At 39.9% G+C, this 12,747-nt stretch overlaps 1 protein-coding gene across 1 annotated transcript in view; it reads left to right on the forward strand.

Annotated features, from left to right (window-relative positions):
• Positions 1 to 12,747, forward strand: part of LGR4 (leucine rich repeat containing G protein-coupled receptor 4) — a 97,770-nt gene that overhangs the window by 42,559 nt on the left and 42,464 nt on the right. The window contains exon 2 of the mRNA XM_060104563.1: positions 8,879 to 8,950. Coding sequence (XP_059960546.1) covers positions 8,879 to 8,950 — 72 coding nt within the window. The remainder of the gene's footprint in view (positions 1 to 8,878; positions 8,951 to 12,747) is intronic.

Here is a 12,747-nt window from a genome sequence, read left to right on the forward strand (position 1 = left end):
ATATAATATTACCTTTGGAAATGAAGTCATGCATCTTTCTTAATTGCTGAACGCTTGTAATTCTGCAGGGGGTATGTTTAAGTCTGTCCTCACTCACACACTTGCTAACACAAGCAAATGTGCCTGCACGAATAGGAAAAAAGTGAATCGCAGGGTTTCTTATTTTCTACTAATTATGCATGAAATATGCAGGAGCAGGAATGCCAAAGTAGGAGTCATAATGATAGATTTGGGAAGGACCTTCGAAGTTAGCAAGTACAGAATATTTTTCAGTAGAGGAGGTTGAGTTCCAGAGGAGCTGGGATTTCTTCTTCCTAAGAACTTCCTTTCCTTTCATCCCATGGCAGTAGATGGCTGCTAAAATGATCTTTCTGCAGCAAACGTGACATGCTTAAACTTCCTCTGGCAGCTCTCCATGCTTTTAGAATAAAGTTATGATTTCTAGAGGTCATACACAAAGGCGTTTGGGGATATAATTTCTGCTTGCCTTGGTAGCTTCTCTTGCCAGTTCTATCCACTGTGCTTGGAATACTCCAATTCCTGTGTAGTTTTATCTCTTTGACCACTCTGGTTTTATCTCATTTAACATGATATTCCCACTGCCTGGAAGGCATCCTCTACCCAAACAAACAAGTTATCTGATTCAGAGGCTTTCAATTTTTTTTTTTTCCTATGAATCCAGTGATGACTGCATTTTACATCATGACCCAATATATATATATGAAATCTAAATAATTGTCATGAAACAATATTTATTCTTTTTCTGTGTGATGTGCTTAACTTTGATATTAACCATTCCTTATATTTCTTTTTAAAAGATGCCGTTTGTCACCCGCTGCATAGATTTCACATCCCTCTCTGTGCTGCCAGCTTCCTGCGGGAAGGTTGGAAGCATTTGGGGAATGTTTTCGGTTGCACTAATTAGTGCACCAGGGCACCAGGGATGCCAAGCACCCAATAGTGAGCAAGGCTGTCTTGCATAACGAAGAACTGTCCTGCACAAAAGCCAGTTGCATCTCTGTTGGGAAATAGTGCCGACAAAACGAGTGAGACCAGAGATTGCAATAGCAGCTCTCTATAAAGTAATATCTGCCCTTTCCAACTTGGCACCACTGCCCTGCCTTTGGAAGTCTCTCTCTGGTCCCACGTTAGGTTGACCATCTTCCCTCACTCTGCCACGTGGATCACAGTACTTACTTACTGCTTTGTTATAGCAGAGTGCCCTTAGGATAAACACTCTGTCTTCTTTGTCTTTATCTACCTGGGACCCAGCATACAGTCAGTTGCAAACCTAATAGGTGCTCAGTAAAGAGAGAATGAAGAGGCTTGGCCCAGTGTCCTGCAAGTGGATAATAGAGGCTGGAAAATCAACCAAAACACAACAAAAAAGGCAACAAAACAAAACGCAAAAAACCTGCAGGTTTCCTGACTCTGAAGCCAAGCCAGTGCTGTGCATCACGTTATTTGGTTTTGGGCAAGTCCTGGAAAAGAGGATTTCTAGCCACAGGATGAATTATTTTTTCCCTGTGGGAGAAATGTGAAGAGGTAGTATCATATATATACTTATTTATAAAAGGCCGACACAAGAATTGACGTTTAACTTATTGATACATACAGTAAAATACATACTTTTGATAAAGGTATACAATCATGTAACCACCAGTCAAAATCAAGATATATAGAGCATTTCCAGTGGGCCAAACTTTCCCTTTGTAGCCAACCTTTCTCCTAACCCATCCATTTATACTTAGCATTGCTGGGTCATAGTCATAAGTATATGTTTAATTTTATAAGAAACTGCCAAACTGTTTTCCAGAATGGTTGTACTGCTAGCAGTGTATGAGAGTTCCAGTTCTTCTATATCCTCACTAGCACTTGTTATTGTCAGATTTTTTTTTTTCATTTTAGCCATTCTAATAGCTGAGTGCTATCTCATTGTGATTTGATTTGCATTTCCCTAATGACTAATGTTGAACATCTTTTTTTTTTTTTTTTGCGGTACACGGGCCTCTCACTGTTGTGGCCTCTCCCCTTGCGGAGCACAGGCTCCGGACGCTCAGGCTCAGCGGCCATGGCTCACGGGCCCAGCCGCTCTGCGGCATGTGGGATCTTCCCGGACCGGAGCACAAACCCGTGTCCCCTGCATCGTCAGGCGGACTCTCAACCACTGTGCCACCTGGGAAGCCCAATGTTAAACATCTTTTTATGTGCTTTTTGCCATTTGTGTGATCTTCTTTGGTGAAGCCCCTATTCAAATATTTTTGTCCATTTAAAAATCAGGTTTGTTTTCTTATTGAGTTTTGAGTGTTCTTTCTGTGTTACAGATACAAATCCTTTATCCCATAGTGTTTTGCAAATGTTTTCTTCCAGTTTGTTTTGTATTTTTTCATTTTCATAACAGTGGCAATAGAGCTTTGGAAGTCTTTAATGGAAAAATGCTAAAAGGTTCTAAAACAGGGGTTTTAATCCATGAAAGTAGAAGATCATAAAATGAATTAAACATTCTTCTCTATATCCCCTGTAGCCAAAACTTGTTACTGTATTTTTATTATTTTTTAAGATTTGAAGACTATATACTAGCATATTCAAATACCTTAAACATAACGACTTTACAAGGTGGTAACTTTTCTTGGCAGTGATTAACATTTATCTTTTAAGTGACAGTGTGGTTGTTGTAGCAGTTCTCCTCTTAAGGATTGCAAGGCTTGGAGAATCAAGTTTTGGATCTGTCCGCTGGGAAGCACTGAGCCTTTGTGCTTGAAACACCAGGGAAGATGCCAGATAGTACAGAGCCAATTTATCCTGCTGCTTAAAATGGGAGTAGAGATATTTCACATGGCATCAGAAGGGTGTCCATCATGCCATCTAGTTGGATTCTAGCAGTGCAAAAACACGTTAAGGTCAGAAAAATATCTCTAGAGCAAAATCTGACTAAAATGGCATCCATACCATTTTGGCCCCATTTCTGCAGTGTAACTAAAGAGCAGTATCTTTACACATATGTAGCTGTTCTTATTGCTTCCAGAATGCAAGAATGCATTTTAGAAAGGTTAAACTTAATTACACATTGCAACAATGTCTCAAGCAGTAATAAGTTAAGAATAGAGCCGAGTGATGGATCTTAATTAAAAGAAAGAAAAAAGAGAACTGTGACTATATCTTTTGATATAAAAGCTTCACCATCCTAGCACAGTGCCTTGCACCTATGTGGATAATTGGGTGCTTTGTACATATTTGTTAAATGTGTGACAGTATATCTCCTTGTCTCTGGAAAAGAGACTTAACTAACCTCTTTTCCTTTTGGCACAGTGACTTCCAGGTGTGAAGTTCCCCTCCCATGATGTATGGCCTGTCAAAAATAGCATTGAGATATATTAAGTACTTATGCTTTCATTAAAATATATTTTCAGAGAATTTTTTTTCCATTTTGCAAATGAAGAATCTTAGGCATCAAGAGATACATATGTTCAGAATGATAGCATTTCATGTTGGCAAAAATACATACCATCCAGAGAAAAAGAACCTGGAATGACACCCATGAAATAGGACAGTGGTTATTTCTGGGTATTGATATTGTGGATGCTTTTCCCTGTATTTCAGTTCCTTAAAAACAGTGAACATAGGTTGTTTTGTTATTATAAAAGTAGGGAGCAGGGCTTCCCTGGTGGCACAGTGGTTGAGAGTCTGCCTGCCGATGCAGGGGACGCGGGTTCTTGCCCCGGTCCGGGAAGATCCCACATGCCGCGGAGAGGCTAGGCCCGTGAGCCATGGCCGCTGAGCCTGCGCGTCCGGAGCCTATGCTCCACAACGGGAGAGGCCATAGCGGTGAGAGGCCCGCGTACCGCAAAAAAAAAAAAAAAAACAAGTAGGGAGCAAAAGAGATCACTTGCCCAAAGATATGGAACCCTGTCAGAAAAGAAATTTAACTCTATGTAAGCTTTGTCTAGAACTTTGGTGGTGTATATGTTATCTACACTACTTGTGCGTGAGAGAGACATTCCCTTCCAATGTGTTCTACCCAGGCCATTTTTCAAATTTAGTTTTCATTTTTTTGTTTTTGTTCAGACAGTAGACATCTGTTAATTGGAGAGCGGCCTGAAAATATTTGGTAGATGACAAGACCCTAGAAAAGTCATTGGAATAGTATTAGTTCTTAATCATTATCAGCATGTGTCTGTTGAGTTTAAGGACATCACCACCACTTTCTGGAGAATATATTAGAGAATGATGTTTTCTCTAGAACCTGTTTGTAATTTATTAAACATCATTTATCAACTTCTCAGACTGCTGGGTAATATTTGACTTACTATTAACATTATGGCAGCAGCAGTGCAGTTTTATCTAACACAAATAGGAAGGTTTATTCAAAGTTAGATAACATGGGTCAATCACAGTATATTAAAATTAAATAATTCCATGGCAAAAGGCCCAGACCAGCAAGCATGTGGTGGCAGAGTCCATGGTGGTACACGCTGGGCCATCAGCAAACAGGTTAGGCTCGCTTTGGGAGCATTTTACAGGGATTTTAAAAGGTACATTGTTGAAACATGATGTTCCTCTCTACTCTGTAGATACTTTAATATTAATGAATTTTATGAGGGAAAAAAAGATGAGAGTTTAAGCACTGGGGAAATTTAGCAGTTTCAATTAAACAGTTGCACCATTTCACTGTTAATTTTGAAATCAGTGATTGCTGGTGTTGGAGTATTCACCTTTATTTTCCTCGTGGGGTGATGTGCTTTTGCATTTTTGATCTCTGTTGTAAAAATTGGGGAATATTGCATTGGGTGTGATATGCAGGCGTGTTGCCCTGTACCAGTTGGTGTACGTTGAAAGGCCCAACTATAAAGAAATCTGTTAGAGAGCCAGTATGTGTAGAGAAGATACATTTAGGAATTTCCCCCCTACTAAGCAAAAGCTCTAGGTTCTGTCCCCTGCTTCATCGCTTACCCCGCTGGAAATACTCCTGATCTTTTTGAAAATGGCTCTCGTCTTTCCTGTCCTTCTAACAATTTCCTGTAAGAATGTAATTTCCGCCCTCCCTCCCTTCTCCATCAACAACTGGGCTTCAACTTTTTTCTTTTAAAACAAAGTACTTGGTCTCAAAGAGCTCTTCTATCTTAACAGCTTCAACTCCTGGAGTTCTGGAGTTTAGAATCCAGTTTTGTAGTTAGGAACAACTCCAGGTTCTAGACCTTCTGCACCATTTAGTGTTTCCCTTATGTACAAGTGGTTTCTTTTCTGGGAAGGAAGGCCACCAAAGGCGGTGAGATTCATGGCCTGCTGGCTCTCTGTCCACTAGATTCACACAGCTTCCAGGAGCAGCCAAAACACGGAGGATGATGAAATAACACCTGTTACTTATTTAGCTTCTTATATGTGAGGACTTTTTCTGATCTTCACAGCATTCTACAAGGTTTAGTTACTACTTCCTCCCTTTATCCAAATGAAGAAGGTAGGAATCAGAAAAGGTGAACAGCTTGCCAAGATCACAGAGCTAGTGCTGGTGAATCGATAGGTAAGCCTTGGTCTCCCAAGCCTGCACCCTTCCATCCATTGCTGGGCTGGCTTCAAGTAAAGCTGTCAGTTCTCTTGAAATTACTCTTCAGAGGTGTTTATGAGTTGGTGGTGCTCTGACCTTGTAAGATTATTTTGTTTTCTATGGTACACTTATTTTCTTTGTAGGAACGCAGGATGGTGGATCTCTGGGTTTAATTACAGATATTCCTGGCAAGATTGTGTTGCTCATAATGGATGTCAAGGCACTGACCTAGAGGTGTTACCTTCTAGCTGAAAATTTTCTATACCACTTTTTAACTTATATATTTTAGTAATTTATAGGCATATGAGCCCAATGTATTTGTAATTATTGGCTTAGGACATCCATTTGTAAATGGTTACAGTTAACTCATCACCCCCAGCATCCTTTCCAGCCTCAAGCTCTCTTGCCGGTATTGGTGATGTCAGGTCTGGAATATACTCTTAAGGCTGTCTGTAGGTTGTTTATCACCATTAGTCCTCATTATTTTAAATGAGTACCCACCCACCTTATACTCTGTAACTACGTGTTTCCAGAGCTTCTCTGGAGATAACATCTTCCGGGTCCCCCCTCCCTTTCTTTTATTTATTTGCTTTTTTCTCCTCCTTATTCACAAATGCTTTGTAACTGAGGCCTAGAAAATATGACGGAAAACTCCTAGAAAGATAGAACTCTGAGTCTGTGAAATTTAGATCAATTTGGAAACAAGTGTTGTTTCTGAACCTGAAGCTTTGAAACAAAACCTCACCACGTGTTTACATATTAGTTTGTAAATATGGAGTCCCACTAATTGCATTTATAGCTCACAGCAAAGCTACCTGTTATGTCTTGTTACTCTGAGGGGGAAAATAATGAGAGAGTTATATAGATGTACGCATTTTTAAAAACTGGAATGTAGGGAAGAGTGTGGTATAAATTCTCTCATAATTATGTGTCTTTTTCTGGTGAGGCAGTCAGTCAGTTTTTCTGTTGCTGTGATACTCACCTGAATGCAGGTGTGCCAAACTTAAGAGGAAACAGTATGGAGTGCCTCCTTTTGTAAAGTAATAAATTATGGTTGTCCTTTCTCCTTTTATTGGAACGACTAAAGAACACCAAAATTTTGTGATGTTTTACAGAATCACTGCTTACTCATTATTATTTTGCTTTTCAACGTGAGTAAAAGTTTTGTTGTATTCTTAAGAGTGAATTTATTGGTTAAGGGCAAATGTGCTCCAGTGGGAGTGACTCAGTAGTTTTATAATGGAAAACTAGTAGTCTTTAAATTTTGCGTTATGGTAAATTTTTCAGAAACATGCCTTTTCCATCAATTGAAACCATATATCTTCGTCAGGGAGGATGAGCCCCTCCATGAAAACTACCCAAAAAAAGAAAAAAAAAAAGTGAATCACAGAAGTATATAATGTCAAGCCAGGAAGCCCCCCAATCAATCAGTTCAACTCCCCCATTTTACAGATGAGCAAACTGAAGCCCAGGATGAAACCATATTCCATCTGACCCCTATTTGGGTGCTATTTCTCTCGCACCTTGCTCCAGTGTTTATGAAAAATGGGTTCCCCCTCCTTCTCCAGGGATAATGATAGCTGATTAAATTAGTATCAGGGCCTGCATTTAAAAATAATAATTCCTTGAAAAGTATATTAATTTTGTTTTTCTTGTAAGTTAATCTTTAGTAGAATTTGAGTTGTTTTTAATGATAGACAGTTTTGGAATGCATGTGAATCTGTATGGTCTTGGGATTCGTCTCCAGAGAATTTTCAGAAGTTTGTTTCTTCAATGGCTAAAGCTATTTATAGTTCTTTTTTTTAATCATCAAGCAGAAGCGCTCTTCCTGAGATTCACTGATGATTGTGCCAAGGTCTTGGAGGCAGTATCCCTCCCTCTTTTTAACCTTGGTAGGACTCAGGGTTTGCTTTATGTCTTAACTACGTACTGGAGCAAAGTAGCAGGATTCAAATGATATTTTAGAAGACTCAGAGTTTGGAGTTAAGATCTTGGACTGTGGAGCTCACATTTCCTGTTACACCACTTGTTGGTGGCCTCAGGGAGGTTACTTTGCCCCCGTAAGCCTTGGTTTCCCCAGTCGTAAAGTGAGATTTGATATGCAGTCTTATCCCATGATCAGTATTCTCAACATGTTAGCTGCTACTGCTGTTTTTGCAACTGCCATTCCCAAGCCAAGAAGTTTTCCAAACCTGCCTTGGGAAAGGCTAGTAAGAAGAGATGCAAGTACCATTTCTAAATGTTCGTGAGAGGAAAGATGGGGAGAAGGGACTCACCTACCTTGATACTCAATGTGTCCTTTAAAGGAGATTTTTACCTGACCAAAGTAGTGAAAAGAACAGTGGTATTGTTGTCGGCTGTTTTTTGTGTGCTTGATGTCTCTTCCACCTCCTTAGACTATTATGTCTAATCCAGTTGTGGGAAAGTCACATGTGTGAATTTTCATGGTGGTTTCTAGAAAGGAGAGACCTGTGGGCTGAGCCAGAGAATTTAACAGCAAATAAGAGGCAGAGGCATCTGGGTAAGGCAGGCAACCCAGAGCCTGCGGGGGCTGTCCCTGGTGAGGCTGCCTTCAGCTGCCTTTCACAGTGTCCAGATTAAGTAGAGTGTGGAAGGAGAAAGCCAGTTCAAAAGGCAGCTGCCAGGGAAGAAGGAAATGGTTAATAAAGAATTTTTTTCAGCTGCTTGAACTAGTTAATTGTCAACTGATATCGTCGAGTGAGTACCCTCCTTGCTGCTGCCTCTTTAAGGAAAAACTGGGAATGGACCACATACCTGTCATGTATGCACTTGTTTGCAGCCTGCATCTGTTCATAGGCTAAAAATGAAATATACTTACAGCTATTACCTGGAGGACTTTTATAGGTTTTGCAGAAAATACGACTGGGGTACAGTTAGGACCTGTTTTATTATCCCTGACAGTGGCTTAAGAAGCCACCCATACCTGCAGATCTCTTTTATCAAGTTCTGGGTATTCATTTGTTTATTTTTATCAGGTACAGCACTTTGAATACCAGAGCAATGAAAAGCCACACCGGCTCACTCATTGTAGGTCTTTGGAGACATTTTTTTTTTTCCAAGAATACTTAAAGGGTGAAAACCCAGGATCTGGGTATGTTATAAATGATGGGATATAATTTATAATAAAAGATTTAACTTGTCTGTTTTCTGAGCATTGCATTCTGAAGCTAAATTATAACTATTCCTATCTCTGTCTTCTATGCTCATTTTTCTTGCTTCTTTACAAAATTTCAGCACCTAATTATTTTTCTGTTGACTTAAGTGCTTTAAGTCTAATATCACTTAGTTAACAATCTTCTTAACTTTGCTTTCCAGAGATATCAGCATGAACAACATTACTCAGTTACCAGAAGATGCATTTAAGAACTTCCCTTTTCTAGAGGAGCTGTAAGTATTCTTTCGAGAAATGTTTTTTGTTTATTTGTTTGTTTCTCCTATTCTCTTTGGGAGCTCTTATGACAGAGATAGTCTACTGTTTCTCAGTGGGCACTCAGAGAGCTTGGTTCAGTGGCCTTTGTGCAGAGGAAATCATATGTTTTGGGGCAAAACAAATTTGAATTTTTAAGAAGTATGATTGCTGAAGTTATTTTTGAAAGCCAGAATGAAAAATGCTACTTCCATAGGACTTTTTTGCCACAATTATTATGACCATGAATGCAGCAGTGACACAGGTTAATTACAGTGTTATCCCAAGCTAACAAGGCTGCAGTGTAATTACCATGGTTGCCACAGGAGTTGCTGTGTGGATAACAGAACCATAAAGAATAATCCAAAATATTTCAGGGTCATGGTGCGGCAGACAACCTCTACGTGAACGAGCAGAAAACTGTCTCCTTGGACATTGGCAGGTGGTCTTGGGGGTTGGGATGAGGACATGGAGCATCTTATGGGTCTCTGAGAACACCTTTAACATTAAGGCTGTTTCCGAGCTTGGCAGTGGCATGTCACTGCCGATTTAAGTTTCCAAAATTGGAAATTTAACAGTTTAAAATTTCCAATTTAACAGTTTACATGGGGGAAAATTTCTTTCCACCTGTTATAACCTCCATTTTGTTTTGCTCTCCACACTTATTTGAAGTTCATCATCAAAATAAGCACTTTTAGATTTTATAGGAATTGGGAACGATAGATTTTAAGAATCCAGGTTAAAAAAATAAAAGCAGAGTTGACTCAAGTTAAATGGAGGCTTTTAAAAACGGCTAAGCCAGTGTGTTATGTAATATGTAGAGGCAAGAAGGTGACAGTTTGATGGTAAGAACATCAAAGAGCTGTGGCCCTGAAGGAATCTAAATTCATATTACGGATTGTGCCCTACAGCCAGCTGTTGAGTATTGGATCCAAGTCAGTGACTGTCTCCTATCTTAACTCGTCCCCTCTCCGCACATGGGGAACAGGAGTCAAATATAAGCCAAGCAGGTTGTGCTCGCTGCTTCTGACAGAGTACTGAAACAGCAGTTAAGGATTTAGTGAAGTTAAGGAGAAGTTTTTCTTCCCACACTGCTTAGTTGAACATAATGTTCCCACAGAAAAAATTGGACAGAGATTATGTGCCATTTCCAAGCTTGTGAACTGGGTCAAGTTACTTAACCTCCCTCTGTTCAGTTTCTTTGTCTTTAAGTTGCAGATAAGACAGAATGAATTAAATAGATGTTAAATACTCAGGACAGTGCATGAAGCAGAGTGAGTGTTACGTAAATGCTGGCTGGTATTTATTTCACTATTTTAAAAGTGCCTAAAGGGGAAACAAAACTGCAGCCTATATACCAACTGTTGCCATTGGTACAAGGTTTAAATGTATGTCTTACTTTATTTTTGCCCTTTTTTCCCCTTGAGTGAACATTAATTCTTTTGTAAGAATTATCTCTTTGGTTTTAATTAAACATTTAAATTCAATGAAAAAGCAGTGAACTATGTATTTGAATCCCTCACTTCCCACCCGCCCAGTCAAGCTCTAGGATGCTTCACCTATTTCTTTTTATTTCACATACAGTTTTAGACTTTAGGATTAGTCTCCCTTTACAGAAGTAATTATACAGTGAAAGGCCATTAATGAGCAGTTGTTCAGCCGTTGTATCACCATCAGGGATGTGAGACGCACCGGGTGGGAAACGGAGAAGCCCTCCTTGCTCTGGGTGGGCGGTGTGTGCCGACCGGTTTGTCGATGCCTTTGGTTGCCAGCCAGTGCACTCGGGAGGGATTTGGTAGTGGGTGCCTGGATGCGGAGTCCGCCCTGGTTAATCTCTGCTTTGTGAAGTTCGCATCTTGGATTTCTTAAAATCTCAAATGACCGAGCATATGTCAAGCTCATGAATTCTGTCAACCGAGAGTTTTAATTGGAACCAAATTGGATTTGACTGCTAGTCCTTTGTAGGAGGTCATGTTCTCTCTGCATTCTGCTTATGGCAGTGAGGAAGCCCATCAAATCAAGTCTGTACAGCTTCTCCAAATACTGTATGGGATTTCAAAAATGAATTCAATCAGGAGAGTTGATGGTTAATTTTACAGAATTCTTCAGAATAGTCTTTAATATGCTGGGAATACTTAAGGCATTCAAGGGAATTTCTTTTCTATGTTAATAGAATCAGGGTAAAAAGCCCATGTTTTTTCTTTATAAAACACTGCAGTTGAGTTCGACATTCCAAAATGATGCTGCATGAGTATTGTAATATTTCATAAACAGCGTCACCCTTTGTCCAGAAGTCATCTGGAAGTCATTTAAGCGTGATTGTGAAGCTAAAGTGCCCTGAGCAGAAATGAGTGATTTACTGAGGATTTTTTTTTCCCCATGATAGTTAATAAGGTGCGCTTTACAAGATGTGACTGGTTTGGCCAAATTTTATATGATAATCCAGAGTGCTGGGAATATTGGGTGGAATCACTTCCCAACTTAATAAGTGTTTATAGATACTTACACATTCACTTATTCTTTCGACAAACACTGAGTCCTGCTCTGTGCCAGGTCCTGTGGTCAGTGTCAGGGATACCGAGAAAAGTAAGTATGGTGTTTGTCCTTGGAGCTGACAGTTTGTCTAGAGCTGTGCTGTAGCCACAGGTGGTTATTTAAATCTAGATTTACAAAAATTAAAATTAAATTAAAAACCCAGTTCTTTAGTTGAATTAGCCATCTTTCATGTGCTCAGTAACCACCTGTGGCTAGTGGCTATTGTGATGGACAATGTGGATATAGAAAGTTCCCATCATTGCAGAAAGTTCAGTTGGGTAACATGGATCCAGAGGAAGAGGTGGAACCAACACTTGGTGCAACATGGTAAAGACTGTCCAACAAGTGAATCCTGGGTCAGCAGAAGCCTGAAATAACCTGTTTACTTGAGACTGGAGGATTTGGGAAAAGCTTTCCAGAATAGCTTCAGCTGAGTCTTGAAGGACACGTGGGAATTAACCAGGTGAGGATGGGTAGTAAGGGTGCCCCAGGAAGACCCTTATAGCATGTGCAAAGGCATGGAGGTAGACATTTCAGAAGTGTTAGGACACTTAGGACATGTTAGGAAGTTGTTAGTTATTCCAGTTGAAATACAGAGAAATGTGAAATACTGAAAGGTAGAGAAATGTTAGGAGATGTGGCCAGATCATCAGGGGACTTTTTAAGCTAAGGAGTCTAGACTTTATCCTGAAGGAGTTGAATTGGGTATGAGAGTGAGCGATAGGGAGGCGACTAGGATTCTTTGTCCTGAATGACTAGATGCCATTCACTGATGGTTTTTCCCCCTTCTTTCTCTGGGTATCTAAAAACATAGGGTCTGGCCCTGAATTCAATCCATAAAATTTCTAAAATCTTGGGACAGTCTCTTGATTTTCGCACCTCAGTTTCCTACTCTTTAAAATGGGACTCTTCACAGTAGTATTGTAAAGGGAAGAGGGGATTATTTACGTAAAAGTGCTTTGTGACCATGAAGTGCTACACTGACATGAGTAATGTAAATTTCACTAATCCCCTTAAACATTGCAGTCTTTCTTGAAGTATTTGGGGGAGAGGTTGTTTTGCCTGGAGATGGGAGTTGGAGTGGGCCGATATAGGTTTCTGTTAGCAACATGAAAGGAAAGGCAGAATCTTTGGAAAATACTAATTTAGTATCCACAGGATTGATTGTCTGATGTGATGCCGCCACAACTATTTTTGGCTCTCCTTGGGACCTGTCAGGGCATTGGTAGCCATTTAGGGAATG

The sequence above is a fragment of the Mesoplodon densirostris genome, chromosome 7 (genome assembly GCF_025265405.1).
Source record: "Mesoplodon densirostris isolate mMesDen1 chromosome 7, mMesDen1 primary haplotype, whole genome shotgun sequence".
In the NCBI taxonomy this organism is placed as follows: Eukaryota; Metazoa; Chordata; class Mammalia; order Artiodactyla; family Ziphiidae; genus Mesoplodon; species Mesoplodon densirostris.